This window comes from Planococcus citri, chromosome 2, assembly GCF_950023065.1.
Source record: "Planococcus citri chromosome 2, ihPlaCitr1.1, whole genome shotgun sequence".
Lineage (NCBI taxonomy): Eukaryota > Metazoa > Arthropoda > Insecta > Hemiptera > Pseudococcidae > Planococcus > Planococcus citri.
In genome coordinates, this window is record NC_088678.1 from 11,934,114 (window position 1) to 11,955,201 (window position 21,088).

The 21,088-nt window shown below is 35.0% G+C and overlaps 1 protein-coding gene across 3 annotated transcripts in view; it reads left to right on the forward strand.

Moving 5' to 3' along the window:
* LOC135834674 (EGFR adapter protein-like) overlaps positions 1 to 21,088 on the forward strand; it is a 249,375-nt gene that overhangs the window by 133,052 nt on the left and 95,235 nt on the right. For all 3 annotated transcript variants that reach the window (XM_065348618.1, XM_065348617.1, XM_065348620.1), the window contains one exon: positions 8,843 to 8,989. In XM_065348618.1, the coding sequence (XP_065204690.1) occupies positions 8,843 to 8,989 (147 nt within the window). The remainder of the gene's footprint in view (positions 1 to 8,842; positions 8,990 to 21,088) is intronic.

Below are 21,088 nucleotides of genomic sequence, written 5' to 3' on the forward strand. Positions count from 1 at the left end.
AAGAAAAAAAACCTCGAGTCTCTCGAGAGGAGAAAAATGCCTCGATGGCAGAGCAAATGTCTTAACAATGGAGAATAGTCGATAAAATTTCAATACGTTGGATTAATGTTGTGGAAAAATGGTTATACTTGTGAGTGTTTCGTTGAAATATGAAATTGTTCCCGGCGATAAAACTCCTATTACGGAGATTTATGCGTGATTTGCATCCAAAGTGCGCTGAAATTGGTCGTTTTTCGATGGAATTTTTCAGCGTGATGTGAAAATAATCTAGCGTGAAATTTTTCTCGACAAATTATGTAGGTACTTAGATGTGTTGCAAATTATTGGGATGTAAAATTGGGTAGAATATGATGAATTTTCACCAGAATTATCTGAATATTGAAGAAAATATTTGAAAAATGTTGTCAGAGACTTCATAATATGTAAATCTCATTACCTATTTGGGGAGGTTCGGGGGCCATGGGTGATGTAAATTTGAAAAAGTAAGGCAACATTTCCAAAAACATACCATTTCATGAGTCGCACGAACAAAACACTTTTTTGAACTTTTACCCCATTTGAGGAGGTGCTGGGGGCCGTGGATGAGGTCTAATAAAAAATCTGACGTCATATTCGCGTTCAGCGTAACCAAAAACATGCAATTCGATATATCACATGCCCCAGATTTTTTTGAAAGTTTTGCCCAAATTTGGGGGAGGGGTGTTCCCTCTCCAATAACAGATCCCATCTCGAAAATTGAATATTTCAAAAACGCATCAAAGGGCACATCTATGGAATTTTTTCAAAATCATATTTTTCTTTCGTTCAAATAATATTCAATTAGCTCTTCAAGTAATCGAAGAAACCCTTGAAAAAAATTGAATCATGGGCAGATTTTAATGGTCTAACCTTCTCATAGCCAAAAACCCACTGTATACTTTTTACCAAAAAAAAATAAGATTCCTCCAGATCTCATTCTCAACTTCAAAGGACACTCCTCAGAATTCAAAACCACTATTAAATTTCTTGGCTTGACTTTTGATGGAAAACTAAATTGGACTCCTCAAGATCTCATGAAACGCCTAAATCTGTTGAAAATAATCAAAAATAATAGGTAAGTATAGTAAAAGCTCGTTATAACGCTTCCCAAAGGACCAAAAAAAAGAGCGTTATCGTTATAAGCCAAAGCGCGCTATAAGCGAAAGTTTTTGTGTGAATGGGGCTGTCTAGGGACCAGAAGAAATCAGTGTTATAATGAAATTAGCGTTATAACTGGAAGCGTTATAACTAGCTTTTACTGTACAACTATGTTACACCTCCACGAAACTCACAGCATGAAATTCATTAAGTATGAAACTCATTGTTGATTTTATCTCTCTTGGTGCAGTTTCACCCCTCCAGGGGTATTGTGATTATGATGCAACGGTAGCGGTTTCTGTGACATGATAGAGAGTTGTCAAATATCGGAAAAATGAACTATCGATAGTTTATCAATAACACTTCCAGTGTTGCCACATTGGGCGTAATTGCGCAAAATGGGCTTAAAAACGCCAAATTTATGTGTCGGCGGTTAAATTTCTTCATTTTTGGCGTTTTTTGGCGCTTTGAGGTGAGAAAATGGGCGATTTCAGTGCCTCAGCATCTGGCAACGCTGGTTTTTCCCCAATTTTTCAGGCTTTATCTGCATAAAAAATTTTTAAGTTATCGATAACTTATTGATAGTTGAATTATCGATAGTTATCGATAGTTTTCGATATTTTGACAACTCTCGGGATGATACACCAGCTCCCTCCAGCTGACTCTATTTAGGGTGCTCCTGACGCAAGCTGGGAAGCTGCATCCAGTGGCTTTCCAAACGGAGTCTGTTCATCTTGTGCGGGAGCATCCTCATCCTCTTGTTCCCTCAACCTTGCCTTGGATGAACAGAGACTCCATGGCATCTGCCCTTGTGACATGCCCAAAATATTTGAGGATTCTGCTGAGTACCACTGCCAACAATCTTTTCCAGACACCAATTTCTCCCAGGACGGACACGTTGGTCCTTTTCTCTGTCCAGGGGATCCAAAGCATTCTCCTCCAGCACCACATGTCGAGCGCATCAATTTTTCTTCTGTCTTCCTCACATACTGTCCAAGTTTCTGAAGCATAGAGAAACACCGAGAAAACTAGAGCATTTAACAGCCTTATCTTCAGAGCCTTGCTCACTGCGGTGTCAGACCATATCTTCTTTAGACAAGACATGGCACTTCTTGTGATCTGAATGCCCTCAATTTTCTGTATTTCAGGCGAGTTGTTCTCAGGCCAGTTCACAATCATGATCTTTGTTTGTCTTCGCTTCATTTATTAGCAGCCTATATATTTTTGTACTGACCTCTTCCAGACATTTCTGAAAACTGGTCATATATTCGACACTTGAGGCAATGAGGGTGGTGTCGTCTACGTAGCGAAGACTTGACATCCGTACACCTCCAATCAATACCCCTCCCTGCCATTCACCTGAGCTGTCTTCATTGGTGCTTTCTGATACAATTAGCTGCAACGTTTCACAAATTATATATTCTCCATACAGATTAAACAGGAGTGGGGATAGAATGCAGCCCTGTTGTACTCCTCTCTCTGGGTGGAATTTCTCCAATGTTATCCCTCTGTTGATTCAGACATTTGCCATGCTCCCCACAACAATGAATTTTCCTCCGGGATGAATTTTCCCTTGTGGTTAATTTTATACAACAATGAATTTTCCTCTGCAATTATAGTTTTCCCTTTCAGTTAATTTTACCCAATGATGAATTTTGCCCAATGAAATTTGCACTGTGAGTTATGCGCAGTGAATTTTGCGCAATGAATTTTCCTGTTATACCCTCAAACTCTTACTTTTCACTTGTATAAATCTCTAATTCGCAGTAAAATTGAGTATAGAAGCCCATGTTTTGCAAATATCTCAAATAAAACTTCTAATATCCTAAAAAAAAATCAAAATTCAGCCTTAAGGATCTGTATAGGAGCCCTCTATTCCTCTCCAATAGATAGAATTTATTGTGAAGCAGCATAGAATTACCCCCATATCTTAGAAGAACTCTCATAACAAACAAATTCATCTCAAATGCATCCGCCAACCCTTCCCATCCACTCCAAAACTCAATTAACCCACCCAACCCCTAACATTTTGATCATATAGAAGGACCCACTTCTAATTTCATCACAATGTTGAATGCTCTTCAAATCAATCCTAAAACACTCATCCAAAAACCAATATTATATCCCCCTTGGCTCCTCAAGCCTCCTCAAGTCAATACACAACCTATTAACTACTCAAAAAATAGCCACTCTCCATTAGGAATAAAACAAAACTATCTTGAACTCTTATCAGAATACAAAAAATTCAATCTCCGCTTTACAGATGGATCAAAAATGTCAACACTTCATTCAGGGCATGCCTACTCTATTAATGATAAAATTTCAAATTCTAATATCCATAACTGCTCTTCAATCTACACTGCCAAACTCACAGCTATTTTCCACTGCCTCTGTGATATACTCACTTATGAATCAGGAAATAATGTCTTTCTTAATTCAGAGTGATTCCCTCAGCTCACTAACTTCTATCCAAAATCTATTATCTATGACCATCCACTAATTCAAAATATTCATAAAACTCTATTTGATTTACAAAATTCAAACTACTACATCCAGTTTATGTATATACCCAGCCATGTTGGAGTCACAGGAAATGAAATTGCAGATAAAAATGCAAAATCCGCCACTACTCTTTCTCCTCTCACATTTATCGCAGCTGACGACCTTAAATCCTTTCTTCACCCAAAGCACACTTAAGAAATGGTAAAACTTTTGGTCCCTCCAAACATCGAACAAGCTCTTTCACCTTAAAAAAACTACTCATGCCTTGAAGAAACCTATCTCAACTAAATAGACTCGAAGAAATCATTATCAGATTGAGAATATTGACCACACAAAAATCACCCACAATCACCTCTATGAAAATGCCTCAAAACCCACATGCCAGTTCTGCCTGTCAGAACTTCTATCTGTCCAACACTTACTATTTCACTGTCCCTCCTTACATCAGCACAGACATATTCCTACAAATAAATGAAAGATCCCTATTCATACCAGACAACCCTTCCGAAATAAAAAAATTCTTAGACCTAATTAAAAAACTTGACCTTACCAACTCGATATAAAATCTCACACGACGGGTCTAATAATCAAGTAATTACAAACACCCCCCCCCCACCCAAAAAAAATTGGAAAAATTGTCGACGATGTCTTCAAGTGTCAAAGGAGCTGGCACTGCTGTATTTCACCACAACATAAAGCACAATGCCACATCTACGTAATAAATTTAAAGACAGTAAGTTCAAAAATAATTGAAAGGGTGAAAGGATGGAGGTAAAAGTTAGCAATGTTTTGTAAACTAACTTATCCGCGACTTAGTTGAGAACTCTCGACGATCAGATGTTTTATAAACTTTTGACATGGCAAAGCGTCGTGTTGTGTCGTATCCTATCGTGTTAGTTTTCTGAAATAAGAGCTCGGTGGCGTTAACAAACAATTACTAATGATTGAATTATTATCTCTCTCTATAGTCTAGAGAAAATTAGAACGGAAATTACTGTCGTTGTTAAAGGAACTATGTATAGGTACATACAAGGGAGGGGCCAGAAGAGAATCATGAAAGAGTAAATTAACGATTTTACAGCGGTGGTGGGTTGAAAAGGGAGAAAAAATAGCTATAAAGGCAAAGGTGGATGATGAGGCAATATGCCAACTGAGAACAATCAGAGTTCGTAATCAATCGTAAAAATGACATGAAAATTCCATTTTAATATAACTTCACGTCATCGATGAGATATTTTTGTTTGCATTAAACTTAGGGCAAGAGATGGAAAGGGACAACGAACAAAGCACTTACATATAATGTACCTAGTCGAAGAAAATGCAAAGAGTACAGTTAATATAAAGATCGATACCTGTTTACTTTGCGAAAATATTTTCCTTTTTCTCTGCTGTGCAGTGCTATGAGATCGAGAGGCAGAGAGGCGTACTATATTGTAAAAAAAAAAATGGATACTGTGAGGGAATAAGGGGGAATTGAGCTGATAAGGAAATTGAATCGGAAGTGGATTTAATTTCCGGTACGTCAGCTCTCTTTCCTCGTTGGTATTTGAATTATAGCACCCTTATTATACAAAGTATAAAATCTGATTTGTAATCTACGGTGGTTACAACCGAACCCTATCAATTTACCAATAATGTCGAAGTTATCGGATAGGTATTCCTTCTCTTTCACTCTATCTTTGTCGCGTTCTTCTCTTGTTACGACTGGAAAAAGGGAAAAGGTACAGACTTCTGTTTCTTCCTCCTGTACCAACGAGTGGTAAAAAGGTTAATTTGAAATTTCACCGAGAGGGCTTTTGTATAGGTAGGTACGTACTATACGTATCTACGTGTATGTGGAATTGTGGACTGATTCTACGTGTAGGAAGTTGTGAAATAGTAAACATGTAATGTAATGTGAAAAGAAAGTCCTCAATAAGATTAATAGTCGAATAGCGTCTAAACGACGTGTCCGTACCCGGAAGGAGATTGATTAATCCCGCGCTAATTCTAAGGTGAATTTTCCTCTGTATTGGAATTCGAGATATACCGTTGGGATTTGGCAAAATGTTACGGTTTTAAGATCAAGTTGCTTGTTCGATGGTGTGGTTTGGTCGTATTCGATTCGTTTTACTTGTATGGAGGATGCAGAAGGTATATCTCGTATTTTGCTCGTTATTTCGTTATTGAAAATTTCTCGGTGTGGGTGGGCAAGAAATTGGAGATTAGGAAGATGAATTTGGGAGGATTTGGTTGAATAAGGTAAGCTTATACTGTATAAGGTGGGCGTGAGTTGAACGCTCAAATTAAATCAGTGTGTTAGTCCGGCATATGACAATAGGTGTAATTGCACCCCCCCCCCCGATCCTCCGGGACAACTTTTTTCTTAAAGGGGACACCCTAAGGAACATTTTAAAGCAAACTTGCCCAAAAAAAAGTTGGCCTTACTTACAAAATGGCGGCCATTTTGATTGACAGGTCAGCCGAAATCGCAGATTTTGCGTTTTAACATAGGACTTGTACGAACTTTTTCGAACTTTACAAAGGTAGATCGAAAGATCATGCAAAAATTTATCACCTGTCAAAATTTCAAGTGCTAAAGTGCATTTTTCGATTTTTGGTGAATTTTTGAAAATCGAATTTAGGCTAAAAATCGGGGAAAAAATTAAAATTTTAGCAAATTGACTAAGAAACCTGAAATTTGGGACATACCCTATTTTCGACATGCCAAATCGATTGGAAACGGTTTTAACTCGTTTTGAGCAGTTCTGGAGTCTCCAGCAGATTTTTGAAACTCGAAATTCCCACAAAATTCTATCAAATTGGAGTTCTAAAGCTAAAATTTATTCTAAAAACTAATTTCAATACGCTACAAAGTACTGCAGGTGAATTTCAAGTCGTTTTGGATCCTCCAGCGACTTTTTGAAAATTCCTGAAGCCTCCAGCAGATTTTTGAAACATTAAATTTTCACAAAATTTCATCAAATGTGACGCGGCCAGCAATACCATACCATATGTCGGCAAAAATTTTTTTCGTTTTATTGTGGTTTCTGGTAGTGTTTTTCTTCCTCTTTTCAATGGTGCAAACAGATTTTCAAAATATTAAAATCTGACAAATTTTCAAAATTTCAAAGTTGTGTATTTTTTGAAATTCAAAAACCAAAATTCTGAGAAAAACGTGTTTGAAAGTTTGGGTTATTTTTGTAACATTTTTAAAATTTTTTTTTTTTTTTTGATTTTCTTCATCTTTTAATGGTTTTACATCATAATATATTTTTTTTTTGACATTTTTTTTTGAAAAGCACTTTTGTAAAACCGGTTTTTCACCACTAAAACGACGTGTTTGAGATCGGTGGGTACACCCATTCCAAAGTATAGGCTTCATAGTATATGAATCGACAAAAAATTTTTTTTTGATATTTTCTGACTTTTTCCATGAAAACGCGATTATCTGAAAAAAAAGTTTTCCGACATATGGTATGGTATCGCTGGCCGCGTCACAAATGGAGATGGAAAGCTGAAATTTACTCTACACTCCAATTTTAACACCCTCTGAAGACGACTTCAGGTGGGTTCAAGTCATTTCAGAGCCTCCAACGACTTTTTTAAAAATTACTGGAGCCTCCAGTGGATTTTTGAAACTTGAAATTTCCCCAAAATTTCATCAAACTATGACGGAGAGTCGAAATTCATTCTGCAAACTAATTTTAATACACTACGAAGATGACTGCTGTTGAATTTCAGGTCATTTTGGAGCCTCCAGCAACTTTTTCAAAGGTTGTATGACGTTTTTTTGTGAAATTGAAATTTCCTAAAAGTATAGCTGGAAGCTTCAAAATCATTTGAAACCACCATGTAGTCTGCGAAGTAAATTTCAGCTTGCCAACTCTACTTGATTAATTAATGTTGGGGAATTTTGAAGTTTCAAAAATCTATTGGAGGCTCCAGTAATTTTCAAAACAGTTACTGGAGGCCCTAAAATGACTTGAACCCACCTGAAGTCGTCTTCAGAGGGTGTTAAAATTGGAGTGTAGAGTAAATTTCAGCTTTCCATCTCCATTTGATGAAATTTTGTGAAGATTTAAACTTTCAAAAATCTGCTGGAGGCTCCAGCAATTTTCAAAATAAGTCGCTGGAGGTCCTGAAATTACTTGAACCCACCGGAAGTCGTTTTCAGAGGGTGTTAAAATTGGAGTGTAGAGTAAATTTCAGCTTTCCATCTCCATTTGATGAAATTTTGGGGAAATTTCAAGTTTCAAAAATCTGCAGGAGGCTCCAGTAATTTTTAAAAAAAGTCGCTGTAGGCCCTAAAATTACTTGAACCCACCTGATGTCGTCTTCAGAGGGTGTTAAAATTGGAGTACGTGTAGAGTAAATTTCAGCTTTCCATTTCCATTGGATGAAATTTTGTGAAAATTTAAAGTTTCAAAAATCTGCTGGAGGCTTCAGGAATTTTCAAAAAGTCGCTGGAGGATCCAAAACGACTTGAAATTCACCTGCAGTACTTTGTAGCGTATTGAAATTAGTTTTTAGAATAAATTTTAGCTTTAGAACTCCAATTTGATAGAATTTTGTGGGAATTTCGAGTTTCAAAAATCTGCTGGAGGCTCCAGTACTGCTCAAAACGGGTTGAAACTGTTTCCAACCGATTTGGCATGTCGAAAATAGAGTATATCCCAAATTTCAGCTTTCTTAGTCAATTTGGTAAAATTTTGATTTTCCCCCTCATTTTTGGCATAAATTTGATTTTCAAAAATTCACCAAAAATCGAAAAACGCACTTTAGCATTTGAAATTTGGACAGGTGATAAATTTTTGCTTGATCTTTCGATCTAATTTTGTATAGTTTGAAAAATTTTGTGCAAGTCCTATATTGGAACGCAAAATCTGCGATTTCGGCTGACCTGTCAATCAAAATGGCCGCCATTTTGTAAGTAAGGCCAACTTTTTTTCGGAAAGTTTGCTTTAAAATGTTCCTCAGGATGTCCCTTTTAAGAAAAAAGTTGTCCCGAAGGATTGGCGGGGGGGGGGTGCAATTACTCCTATTGTCATATGCCGGATTATGTGTGTTGGAAAATTTTTTTAACATCCCTGAGGCCCTTTTTCATGCATAATTGGAAATTTTTTTCATAATTTTACACTGCTTCAAAATAGCTAAATTGGTTCACTTTAAGGAATAAAAATGATATACCTACGCATAAAAATCCCAAAATTTGGAAATTAAACGTATTTTATTTCAATTTCAGGTAGTTCACATGGCTCACGCCTTGAAGAGAATTTCATACGCTACTTGCGATCTGCAGCATAATCAATTCTGTTTCCTGGCCCGAGAACCAAAAGGTCACTATAGTAACCAGTTTTGTCATCTGTTCGTTACCAACTCGGCGCAACAGGTAAGCCATATACTACTTATACCTAATAAATTCGCCTGAAATACTGTTCGACAACGACCATAAAGTATAATACGTATAGAATATGTTGCGTAGCTCGCAGTATGTGCTGAGAAAGTTCGTTTTTTGACGCAATATCTCTAACTACACATACCCTGCCACAGGTACTCGTACCTTACGTCGAGTGTATTTTGTTTTTGTACCCATAGGTGCTCTCAAATGAGCTTAAATATTTTACGAAATACTATACCTACCTTGCCACGAGGTATGTAGAGAAAAATTCCAGCCTGCGTTGATCTAGTGTCGAGATAGAGGAAAATTAATATTCATTTTTCCCTTTTTAATCGTTGAAAGAAAGCAAAATACCTGCGTAATCCCTCCATCTCCATCCATATATGATTATAGTAGAATATTGACATAAGCAGTAACACCTACTGAACCTTTATCAAATCTTTAAAAAGGTACATCACTTTTTTTTTACAACGTATAGGCTCATCTAGGCCTACCATATTATATATTCGATGTTTCATTACAGATATGTATAACTTAAGGACTGTGTATACTAGTGTGAGATGAGCATGAGGGAGCGAACTCGTATAGGGTAATATTTCATCTACTAATCCATTTTTTTTTTTATATCAACGCGAGCGAAGGTCGAGTTACCTATATAATTCCGACCATGTTTTTATATTATAGATTGAACTTCGAGATACTTACTACACGTTTATTACATAGTAGTTAGGATGTTTTTGATAACGATAATTTCGGTAGCCGAACAAGCGCATTCTTACCGGTCGTAAATTTTCATAGGGACGTCGTAAATGTAATTTGATGGTAATTATTATCATACGTAAGTACTAATGCGCGGTATTCGCGCGAGCCCAGTTTCTCGTGCAGTAAGTACTGTAGTAAGTACGATTAAAAGTTGAATCTTTTTCTCAGCGATGCACGCTATTTCAATTCCAACTTAGAGGCGGAAATGACTCTGGATTTGATGAAGATATCCGTCATTTTTCACGTTTCCTCTCGCTAGTTTCAGTACCATATTAATCGAGCTAATGCATTGGTTGTTTTTTTTTTTTTCGTTTTTGGACGAGATGTAATAACTGCAATTGGAGATTTTTTCATTTGGTCGAGATAATGAGTTAATTAAGAATAAAGTAAGTCAACTGTGTTGATGGGATGTAACTCGAGATAGATTATGTTTAGCCCAAAATGGACACCGGAATCGTAATCAGCGTACTTGAAAACCATGAAATCGATATGTGAGAAGGTATGGTTCGAATTGAGAAAGTTCCCCCTCCCCACATACAGGTTCCACCACCCCTCTTTGTGTGTTCACAGGGATTGATGTTACCTTGGGAAATCTTTGAAAACTTGGTCAAGTTTGGTGTTGATGTACTTGTGGACAATCTACAACTCCAAATTATGGAAAAGTGAATAATTTTATCAATGCCATAAAAAATTTGTTTTTCTCTTTAAACAAGATCTTATTTCTAAATGTTTACTGAACTTTTGAACACTAAAACAGAAATTTTAATTCTGAAAAATTATTGGTCAACATACCTAGTTGTAGATGTAAATTTTGAGCATTTCATTTTAAGGTAAAGTGGGGTACCTAATTCCAATGGCAAAATTCAAAATTTTAGCAATTTTTCATTTTTTGAGTTTCCTGTACATTTTGGGGGGGGAAATGATAAAACAACTTTATTCCTATGTCCTTCAGCTACACATTGACTATATTGAAGAGTGATTTGTGCGGAGGCTTCATACATATGTATAATTGAAAAAACATTTTGGAAGGTCGAGGTATCAGAATTACCCCATTTTTGGGGTAATTCTGATAATGAGTTTTATAAGGAAAGTGATTCTCCTGGGGTAATTCCGAGCCAGTTATGTTGAAATATACCATTTATTGCATTTACTTAGGTTTTTATTTCATGTAAATTGAATCATTAGAACAAAAATTACAAAATTTTTACAAATATGCATTTTTGAGGCATAATTTTTGAAAACCAAAGTAACTAGAGAAAAAGACCCCCTTTTAATGTTTTTCTTTGATAATTTTGACCCCGTAAAGAAATACTACCTTCATCAAAACTGAGAAAAAAACATTACAGGACAATTTTGCTAGGGTTATTGGAATTACCCCATGACATGAAAAATGATCGACATGTTTAACAATTTCAATACCACCAAAAAAATAATTATAAAAGCAAAATCAAAAGAGGTACTGACACTAAAACACGTATTCATCAAATTTCAGCTTCTAAACAGAATTTTTCAACAAGTTTTGAACGATAAGAATGAGTTTCAAAAATGCACTGTTTTTTGCGGCAAAGGATTTGGGCATTCAGATTTTTGAACACTGCACAGACTTGACAAAACGCAGCAGATGACCATCTAATGGGTGTAGGTTAGCACTAAAACTACCTACTTTCTTCATCAGTTGTGCCAAAATGTGTTTTGCAACGAGGCTAGAGCTTGCTATCGGAATTACCCCTTTGCCCGCATAACAACTGTCAACGTCGACATTTACATCGACTACCTAAGGGTATGGGCACCGATAATGGACTAGTCCGCAATATGGACCAGCGCCCGTTCTCGTTGGTAATTAGCGCAATCTGTCAGGAAAAAATGTATTCTGATGTATTTTTCACCAAAAAAACGAATGAGACAAAAATTACAACTGTAAAGTCAAAACTCGCTGAGAAATTTACAAAAAACTGTTTTGAGACACTGAAAAATTTTTTTTAGTGTGTTTTTCAACTTTTATTAAAATATATATGTGGTGTAATTTTCTAAATGTCATTGATGTTTATAATATCAAAAAAGGATGTAGTTTCTGCTAGAGTGATCAGTTTTTGCTAAAAATGAGGGTATGTACAGAAATTTTTGGTGCTAAGTTTTTTTTATGGAGTGCACTAATATGGACCACCTGTGATATTGAATTTTTTTACTCATTTTTTTACAGCCGCTGAAAATGGGAATGCTTGAAATACTTTTTTTTTGTTCATTTCTACCTACCAATAAATATGATGTTTTGAAACGTAAAAATATGTTTATTTTGAAATTATTCTTTAGGTGGTCCATATTAGGCGTCCACAATTTTGAACTGTCATTTTGACACTCATCATTCAACAATTTAAAAAAAAATACATTCAAAATTAACCTGAACTGCTTAGAATAAGTTTATTTGTTCATTTCTACAAATAAATATAACCTTTTGAGAAATGTGAAAGTATGTTCATTTTGAAATTTTATAGGTGGTCCATATTAGGCATTCAAAATTTTGAACTGTCATTTTGACACTCATCACTCAACAATTAAAAAAACATACTTAAAATGGACCTTCACCCCTGAAGTTTTGTACAATGTTAGTGGAAGGATGGAACTTCATTTTAAGCCTTTGTGGAGGTTTCTACCCCCTATAGTTTTCAAGTGGCAATCCTCCAAAAAAAAGTGGTCCATATTTGGTGCCTCTACCCTTACGTATTTTTCCAACATAATGATGGAAAAGTGATCAATTAATTATTTAGTAGGAATCTTCTGTCCATACAAAAGCCAGGTAAATGAAAATTTTCGAAATTTTCTCATTATTTCTGATACCTTGACATACTATCTCGACATGTAGATGTAAAATTTGATGCTCGAAATTTACATCCACAACTATGTCGACCAATTTTTCAGAATTAAAATTTCTGTTTTAGTGTTGAAAAGTTTAGTAAACATTCAAAAATACAATCTTGTTCAATGAGGAAAACAAATTTTTTAGAGAATTGATGAAATTATTCACTTTTCCACAGTTTGGAGTTGTAGATGATAATTATAATGTTGGTATTATGGATGTATTTGTTGATGTCAAATTTCACATCAACATTAACATCTACATGTCGACATGAAAATTGATTAGTTTAGTACTCTTAGATGAAGTATTGCACCATCTTTGATATAAGGAATTTCTGTTCAACTTTTTGATTATACAGACTAAATACAGATTTTTCATCTGTACTTCTTCAGAAGTGGACTTTGCATTGATGCTGTTTTCAGCACGAGCAGTAGGCCAGTAGCCACATCAGAGGAAATCATTTTTGGGAAAAAATTTAAAATTTTCCAAACTCAAATTTCATAACTTTAAGAAGCAGGAGGTCGACATAAATTTTGATGTGAATGTCGATCCATCCACATCCGTCACTTTTGGATGCCCCATGTCGATGTAAATTTCGACCCTGTGTTGAGCCAATTGTCGACACGAATGCAGGTCAACATCAGTCGACAATTACATCGACAAGTAGCTCGACACAGGGTCGAAATTCACATTGACATGTGGCATCCAAAAGTGACGGATATGGATGGGTCGACACTCACATCGAAATTAGCATGGTCATTGTTGTACGGGTGGTGACGGATTCACCAAAAGTCTCCCAGTCAAAAATTAGTATAATGAAGCCACACCTCCGTAATTCTGTGACCAAAAAGTTGGCAGACAGTAAACAATTTTATCAAGTGATGTGGGGACATTCTGGTGACTACTCCACCAAGAATTCGTCATAAGAATGACAATAGCCTACATGTGACTCTTTAATAACGGGTTCACTAAAAGTCACCAAGTCAAAAATTGAATAAATGAGGCCACTGCTCAGTAAATCGTTCACCAGAAAGTCACTGGACCATCAAAAATTCAATCATGTGCTGTGAGGACATTCTAGTGACTATCTCACCAACAATTCGCCATAAGAATGACAAAAACTTTCATGGTGACTCTTTGATGCCAGATTCACCAAAAGTCACCAAGTCAAAAATTAGATAATCAAATGAGGTAACTGCATGGTGCATGGTGAACCAGTCACCAAATAGTCAACAGACCATCAAAAATCTAATCAAGTGCTGTTGGGACATTCTGGTGACTACTTCATCAGTCACCAAGTCAAAAATTAATCAAATGAGGTAACTGATTGGTGTACTTATCTGTCATCAAAAAGCCACCAGACCATCAAAAAAATGTTTCAAGTACAATAATTATTTTTATTGGCATTTACCGGACTACTACCATGGTTGTTCTCCTTTATCGAACGTTGTTCGATCAGGTAATCAAATTTAATACCTAGAGTACTGACCTACGATCGAGAAATTTTGTTGAGAGCTTAATGTAAAGCAAAAATCCGGATCATGCGGTTTTTTGATGCACCATCAACAACGAAGACAGAATTGTCGACGTTTTAACCTGGAACATGGTTCACTGTTTTATATGTACAGGTAATTTAATCGTATTGTAATATTGTGTTTGATAGATTAGGTACCTATTTAATGTGCATCCGGTACGTAGGTATAAAAAATGACCCGAGGGCACGTTCAAAAAAGGGTTCACTCGAATATGATGGAAGCACAGGTAGCAAAATACAAGTAGCCAGGACGATTAATAACTATAATTGGGTGTAATGAATGTTTTAACACATGTAGGTACCTCTTTTGATTCAAATCTTGTATCGTACGCGTACCTACATTTTTTAATATCTATCTACTTACACACACAGCTCGTAGTTAATTTACCTTTCCTTTTTTTCTCCCCTTAGTTGTTTTTAATCGAAAAATTATCAAACTGGTAATGATTTATAGACGAGATTGGAATTCATATTCGATGACGTGGTACCAGGATAAAGGGGGTTGAATTTCATCCAAGTTCAAAAAAATGAAAAAAATCTTGCCAAGTTTACGTACTCGTAGGTACCGGAGGCATTCATTTTATGTTTTTTTATTCATTCGTTGCGGAAAATAGAAAATAAAAAAAGATGCCTATCCAGTCTAGCGATGAAAATCTATCCCAATTAAGTTCGTATCCATTTGGTGTGTACAAAATAGGTAAGATTCCGACATCGTCGTCGATTAAACAAACAGAGGCCTCACAATGGAAATTACACGCTTCGATGTCGACGGAAAATTTCCTATTCCGGTATTCGTCGCGTTTTTCCTCCTTTGCAGCCGAGTAAAAAAAATACCGTTATAGAGTGTCGATAATACGATTACCTGGTCGGGATTCGTATTTAAATGCTAATTTGTACTAAATTACGAATCTATCGAAAAGATGGCTGCATGATTTTTTTGTGCTCTGGTGGTAGTTCTGGTGCAATGACGACGGCGACGTCTTCATTAACCGCCAATTTTGTGATTTCGCACTTCATCGAGTCTTATACGAGTATGGCTAGGTAATTAATGATAAGGTGGATTTTCCAAGTCGTTGATTTTAATAGGTATGCTGCTGAATGGATTCTTTTTTTCTTTCAAAAGATGAGTCTATATAATCGCAATGAAAACCGTTTCGAGAGAAGGTTTCATCTGGATTCATTTTGTACAATTTTCTTTAGGAAAAAATCCATCGTACGTTCAATAAACTTTGAAATTTCATCTGTTTTGTGCAACGTACATTACGCGAACGTGTTAAATTCGTATTTATTACCTCGGATGATCTTTTATCGCCTTTACAAATTCCGTTGACCTAAATCTGTCTTCATTTATTCCGACGAATTAACTTTTTTTTATTCTTACCCTTTTCCTCTTTCTTAGATATTTTGCAGGCTGGAAAAACAAACGTTTCTTTTAAACCGAGGTTCTGTTTTGTTATCTTCCGCAAAACACCCCAATACACTCATTAAATCACTTCCTGGATGTGGGTGTTGCGGTGCTTCAGGTGTAGGCGGTGTTATTTCTATTTTCGCCAAAATATATCCTATATACCACAACACCTCGTTCGTTTATAAACTATGTACTATAGCATGGCATTGCGTTGTGGTGTAGGTAATCGAAAAACGGAAACTAGAACAGTTTTACAGCCTTTGAGAGCGAGTTTATTTGTGTAATTTGTTTCCTGTAATGGGTAGGTAGAAATGCTCTCGAGTAAACAATTTGAAAATTATGACTCGTTTCACGAATTAATCTCAATGCACGAATAACAGATTCGTTGATCGAAGTTGGAGCGGAAACTATCACACTGGTGTGTTTAGCGCTATGTGATTATAATTAAACCAGTGTTATGATTATTGCCTATGCATCGGAATTTAGGTAGGTAACTGGACGTAGAAGCACGTGGAATACGCATTTTAAAAAATACGTTTTACTTCTAGTTGAATGAAACATTGCTGTTAACCTGCTTATAAAAAAATAATCTTTAGTTCAATGAGTGATTTGATTGATGAGACATCTCAATTGGATCAAATTCGTTTCACTTGAGAACATTGAAAGTAAGATGACAAAATTGAAATTCCCAGTGAAAGATGAAACGATGCCAACGATGGGAAGAGGAAGGGAATGGAAAACATCACCAGAATGGGATTCTGTTGAATGTTAGTATCTCTGAAAATTATATGTACTTTGAACGCCCTCTTTCAATCCCCCTCTTCTCAAAAAAAAGAAACATAGGTGTACCTAACAAAAAAATGAGTTCACTTGGAAAATGCAAAAGTACTCTTTCCCTCCAAATTTTAGATACCTACTGAATTTTATTTTTCAACTTTGATAGACCTCTATCGAAATGTTTAAGAATTTTTAATCCACCCCCTCCCCTTCAAGAGTCAACTTTTTGGTCTATAAGAAAAACAGAAGCCCAATAACTCGAAATGAGCATTCTCGCGAAAGTTGTGAAAAAATTGCTTTTGTGCCCTTTTTCGATTGATTCAAGGACCTAAATATGTATTTGCAAAATCCACTATCACAGGTTCAAACCAAAGCTTAAATTTAGTTTCATACCTAATTTTTGACCTTGAAAGTTGACTGCTGGTTCTTTTAAGCTAACCTATTCTTAAGTCTTCAGAACATTTTTGAACTTTTCACTTCTTGAAAAAAAAAAACAACAACAAGGTTTTACTTACCTACTTAGTATTTTTCCTTCTTTCCTGGGCACTCAAAAAGTTGATTTGAAACTGCAAAAGCAAATTTCAATAATCTGAAATCTGTGCTTAATATATTTAAGTACATAGGTATAGGTTAATCATATTTTGGAAAGTTGAGCTGAAAAAAAAAAAAAAAAAAAAAAAAAAAAAAAACAGAAAATGCTGGCTAGATTGAAGAATGGTGTCTTAAAATTATTCAAATTTCAAGCGATGACTTTAGCTTTTTTCAAAATTTTGAAAACTACATATATAAAGAAAATATAAGAGAGCTTTCATTACAGAAAATTCTCATCTTATTCATAGCAACTCATCAACATTATTTTTCTCTCATCTATGTACTGCTAAGTAGTGCTTTTTTTGCTTTTTTGGGCAACGGGAGGAGATGGGAGTGATTTGGAGGATCAAAAGTTTCATCAGAGAGTTTTTAAACACACTTTTGAACAGTTTTAACAAAAAGTAAGCTGTTTTTGGTGATTTTGACTAAAAAAGCAAAACTTGTTCACATTTTGGCCAAAAAAAAAACAGTAGAACTTTCCATTAATTTGTAGCAATTTGAACTATTTTTTTTTTCGGAACTTCACAAAAAAACATTAAAAAATTTTTTTCAAAAAATTGAAAACTTATGGTAATTTTTGAAAAAAAGGCACGATTTTTGGCAGTTTTGTAAAAAGCAAAATTTATTTGGTAATTCTGGGGAAAAGAAAAACTTTTTGACAATTTTTGAAACTTTTGACCAAAAAAACAAAACTTTGTCACAATTTTAGCAACTAAAACAAACTAAAATTTTTTCAAAGTTTTCAGCAATTTCTGAAAGAAATCAAATTTATTTGGAAGCAAAACTTTTTCGAATTCAACTTAAGGAGGAGTTTTTTCAAAAAATGAAGGACATTCCCATTAGTAAAATTTATGTTTATTTTTACGATTTTTTTAAAAGTATAACAAAATGAGTTATTTTTTTGGATTTCTTTTTCTGACGGGGAATAATTTATTTTTCCGGGCAACAATGTTTTTGGGGGAGGGGTCAAAATTTTATTCAGACGTGTATTACATTTCTTTTGTCATTGCGTCGTGCTGAACCATCTGTTATTAACAATTATTGTCGTTTAAATAAAACCCCTGTTTTGTCGTGCGAATGTCCTGTCGTTCGAATCACTTTTTCTGCAGTGTCAATCAGTAATGACCAAAAACAACATATTTCAGGATTTCCCATATAGGTACCTAAAATACAAATTTCAGCTGTTCGGAGGGGGGGGGGTCAGCTTGGTTTTCATGGGAGAGGACTAAAACCGTCATGAGAGTCTATTTTACTCAACAGGGACCTTTTAGAGATGATGGCACTTGAAATTTTGAAATTATGAAATTTTTTCTTGGAATTGAGTTTTTTTTTCAAATTTTTGAAGATTGAGGGGCCCAGTACCACAGCTCAAATTTTTTGAAAATACGAGTAAAAAATAGGGAATTATTTTCTCACCAAAGGACACCACTTTGTGGGTTGAGAGGAGGAAAGACCAGAAAACAACTAATTTTTGGACATCCCTCATGTCTAATATGGCATATGGTTTGGTGTTTTGGGTCGCTAATATCAGTCCTATGCAGAGAATTTTTGTACAGTGGCTCGATAATTCGAAGCTGAAGGGAGAAGGAGTTGACTTTGAGTTATCGGAGTTTTCGAGTTATCGGAGTTCGAGTTATGGAGGTTAATTTTTGGTATATTCCTAGTAAGCAAAGTTTTGAATTAGATGAGTGTCTTTTTTTACCAGAATGAAATGGAAACACCTATTATACCTATGTACAAGTAAAGTATGGAATGAGATTGTACAATAGGTACCATTGAAGATAAGCGATATGTGAATGTGAAAGAGTTTTGTATCAATGAGATTCGAATTTACAAGTGTTTTCAACTAGAAATTCGAGTTAGAGGTAAAACGGTGGCAACGTTCGACTTACAGGGGGTTTTTCTTGTCTTTTTCAAAAATTTTACTTCGAGTTATCGGAGTTTTTGGACTTTTTACTTCGAGGTAAAGAAGTTAATTTTTCATTGAGTCTTATGGAGAGTTGAAGGGAAACAGACTTTGCTTCGAGTTATCGGAGTTTTCGAGTTAACGGAGTTTGAGTTATCGAGACTCCACTGTAATACAAAAACGAGCAATTAGAATCATCTATCGAATGCAAGTCACAGAATCATGCAAGAATGTCTTTCTTTTAAATGAAATTTTAACCTTACCTGCTTATAAGTACATATATCTGCTAGCCCAAATTGTGAAGAAGGGCATAGTAAAATTACATACGCCTCAACATAGTCATTATACTAGAAATAGCCAACAACTACATAGCACACAATTCAGGACTAAATTTTACCAAGCTAGTATAGACTTCATGGCTGCAAAAATTTATAACAAAATTCCAAATGAAATCAAAATTATCAGTTGCACAAAATTATTTTCTAAAACTCTGAAAAAATGGCTGCTAAAAAAAAGCATTCTATTCAATACATGAGTATATGGACGCTATTACATAACTGAGTGCATTAGAAACTGAAATTTCAGCGACTCCTTGTATTTTTGATTTATCATCTTCAATAGTCATGATCATTTATACAGCATCATTGTTTCTTTTTAATTTTTTTGTGTAATCGATAATTTTATGATGTTGTAAATAATTCTAAGAATCTTTATAAATTTACAAAATATCTCAATTTTTTACTTAGAATGTATTTTTTTCTGATTTATTGCAATTATTTTTTTTTGTTTTTTTAGATTCTATTATTTTTATCAAAGGTGTTTATTTAAATATCTGTGGTAATCCTATACCTACCTCTAGCTATAATGCTGTACATGGCGCATTCATTTCATTTTATTTCATATTATTTCATTTTATTATTCATTTTTTTATATATCTTTGTTAGTACATAATGTAAGTCGACTTTGTAAAGGCAGCAATGCTGCCTATTGCAAGAAATAAGGTTGATTTGATTTGGATTTCAGCTATTCTGGGGGGGGGGGGGTCAGATTGGTTTTCATGGGAGGGGGATAAAATCGTCACTAGAGCCTATTTTACTCAAAAGGGACCTTTTAGAGACAATGGATCTCAAAATTTTGAATAGATTTTTTCAAATTAAGGGGCCCACTGCAGCCTGAATTTTTTGAAAATGGAAAAAATAAAAAATAGGGAATTATTTTCTCACCAGAGGTTACTACTTTAGGGGGTGGGAGCGGGAAAAATCGCACATTTTTTTGCCATGTCGTTGAGGACCACCCTAGTCAATATAGGTAATGTATTCCCCTAAAAAAAACACACACACACACATCGATGGCTTGGTATAAAAACCTCGTAAGTCCAGATTTTTTTGAAAATGCTTTTTTTGTGGTTTCTTTAGTAAAAAACAACGAGGAATCGGAATTTAAAAACCTCGTAAGTCTAAAACGCATCCTAGCGCTCTAATTGGCGAAAATCCAACATTAAAAAACACGTAAGTCCGACTTACGAGGTAAGTACATGAATTTCATCAATTGTAAATTTGAAAACCTCGTAAGTCCTTGTTAAAAACCACGTAAGTCGTACGTAAGTATGATGAAAATCTTGTATGTCGTCTCTAGAAACCTCGTATGTCCTTCCAAAGCGCTTTAATTAACTAATTTTATTTTATCAACCTGTAAAATATCATCAGGCCATACCACTACAACCTCTAAAACATAATAATGCAATCTAAAACTGCAAATAACAAAATATGAATGTTTTAAACGTTTTTTTGTTCTCCTGAAAAATGTAGGATTTTGGACTTACGTGGTATTTATACCAAGCCATCGATCATGCAAGTATCTATTTTTTAAAAAAACACACAACACCAGTTTTTTTAAAACTTTTTTGTATTTTAAAAATTTACAAGAAACCCAAGAATGAACTTCAACACATGAAATTTTCGTTAATAAGAATGTTCTAAGACATGCTCATTCGATCTAACTTGATCTCAATTCGAATAGAAGTACCTAATTTTGACAGATCAAACAGTTTTTTTAAAAAGAAGTATGTACCTACATAGACCAATATGATACCTACTAAATGATTTAACATTTTTTATAGAGTTGAGCTACCTACCTATCTTATATTTCGGGTCATGTCTTGCTGATACAGTATACAGTTACATCGTAATAAAAAGAACAATTGAAAGACTGAAAAAAAATAGCAAAAACTCTTCGTGTTATGAAATTGAAATTGGTTA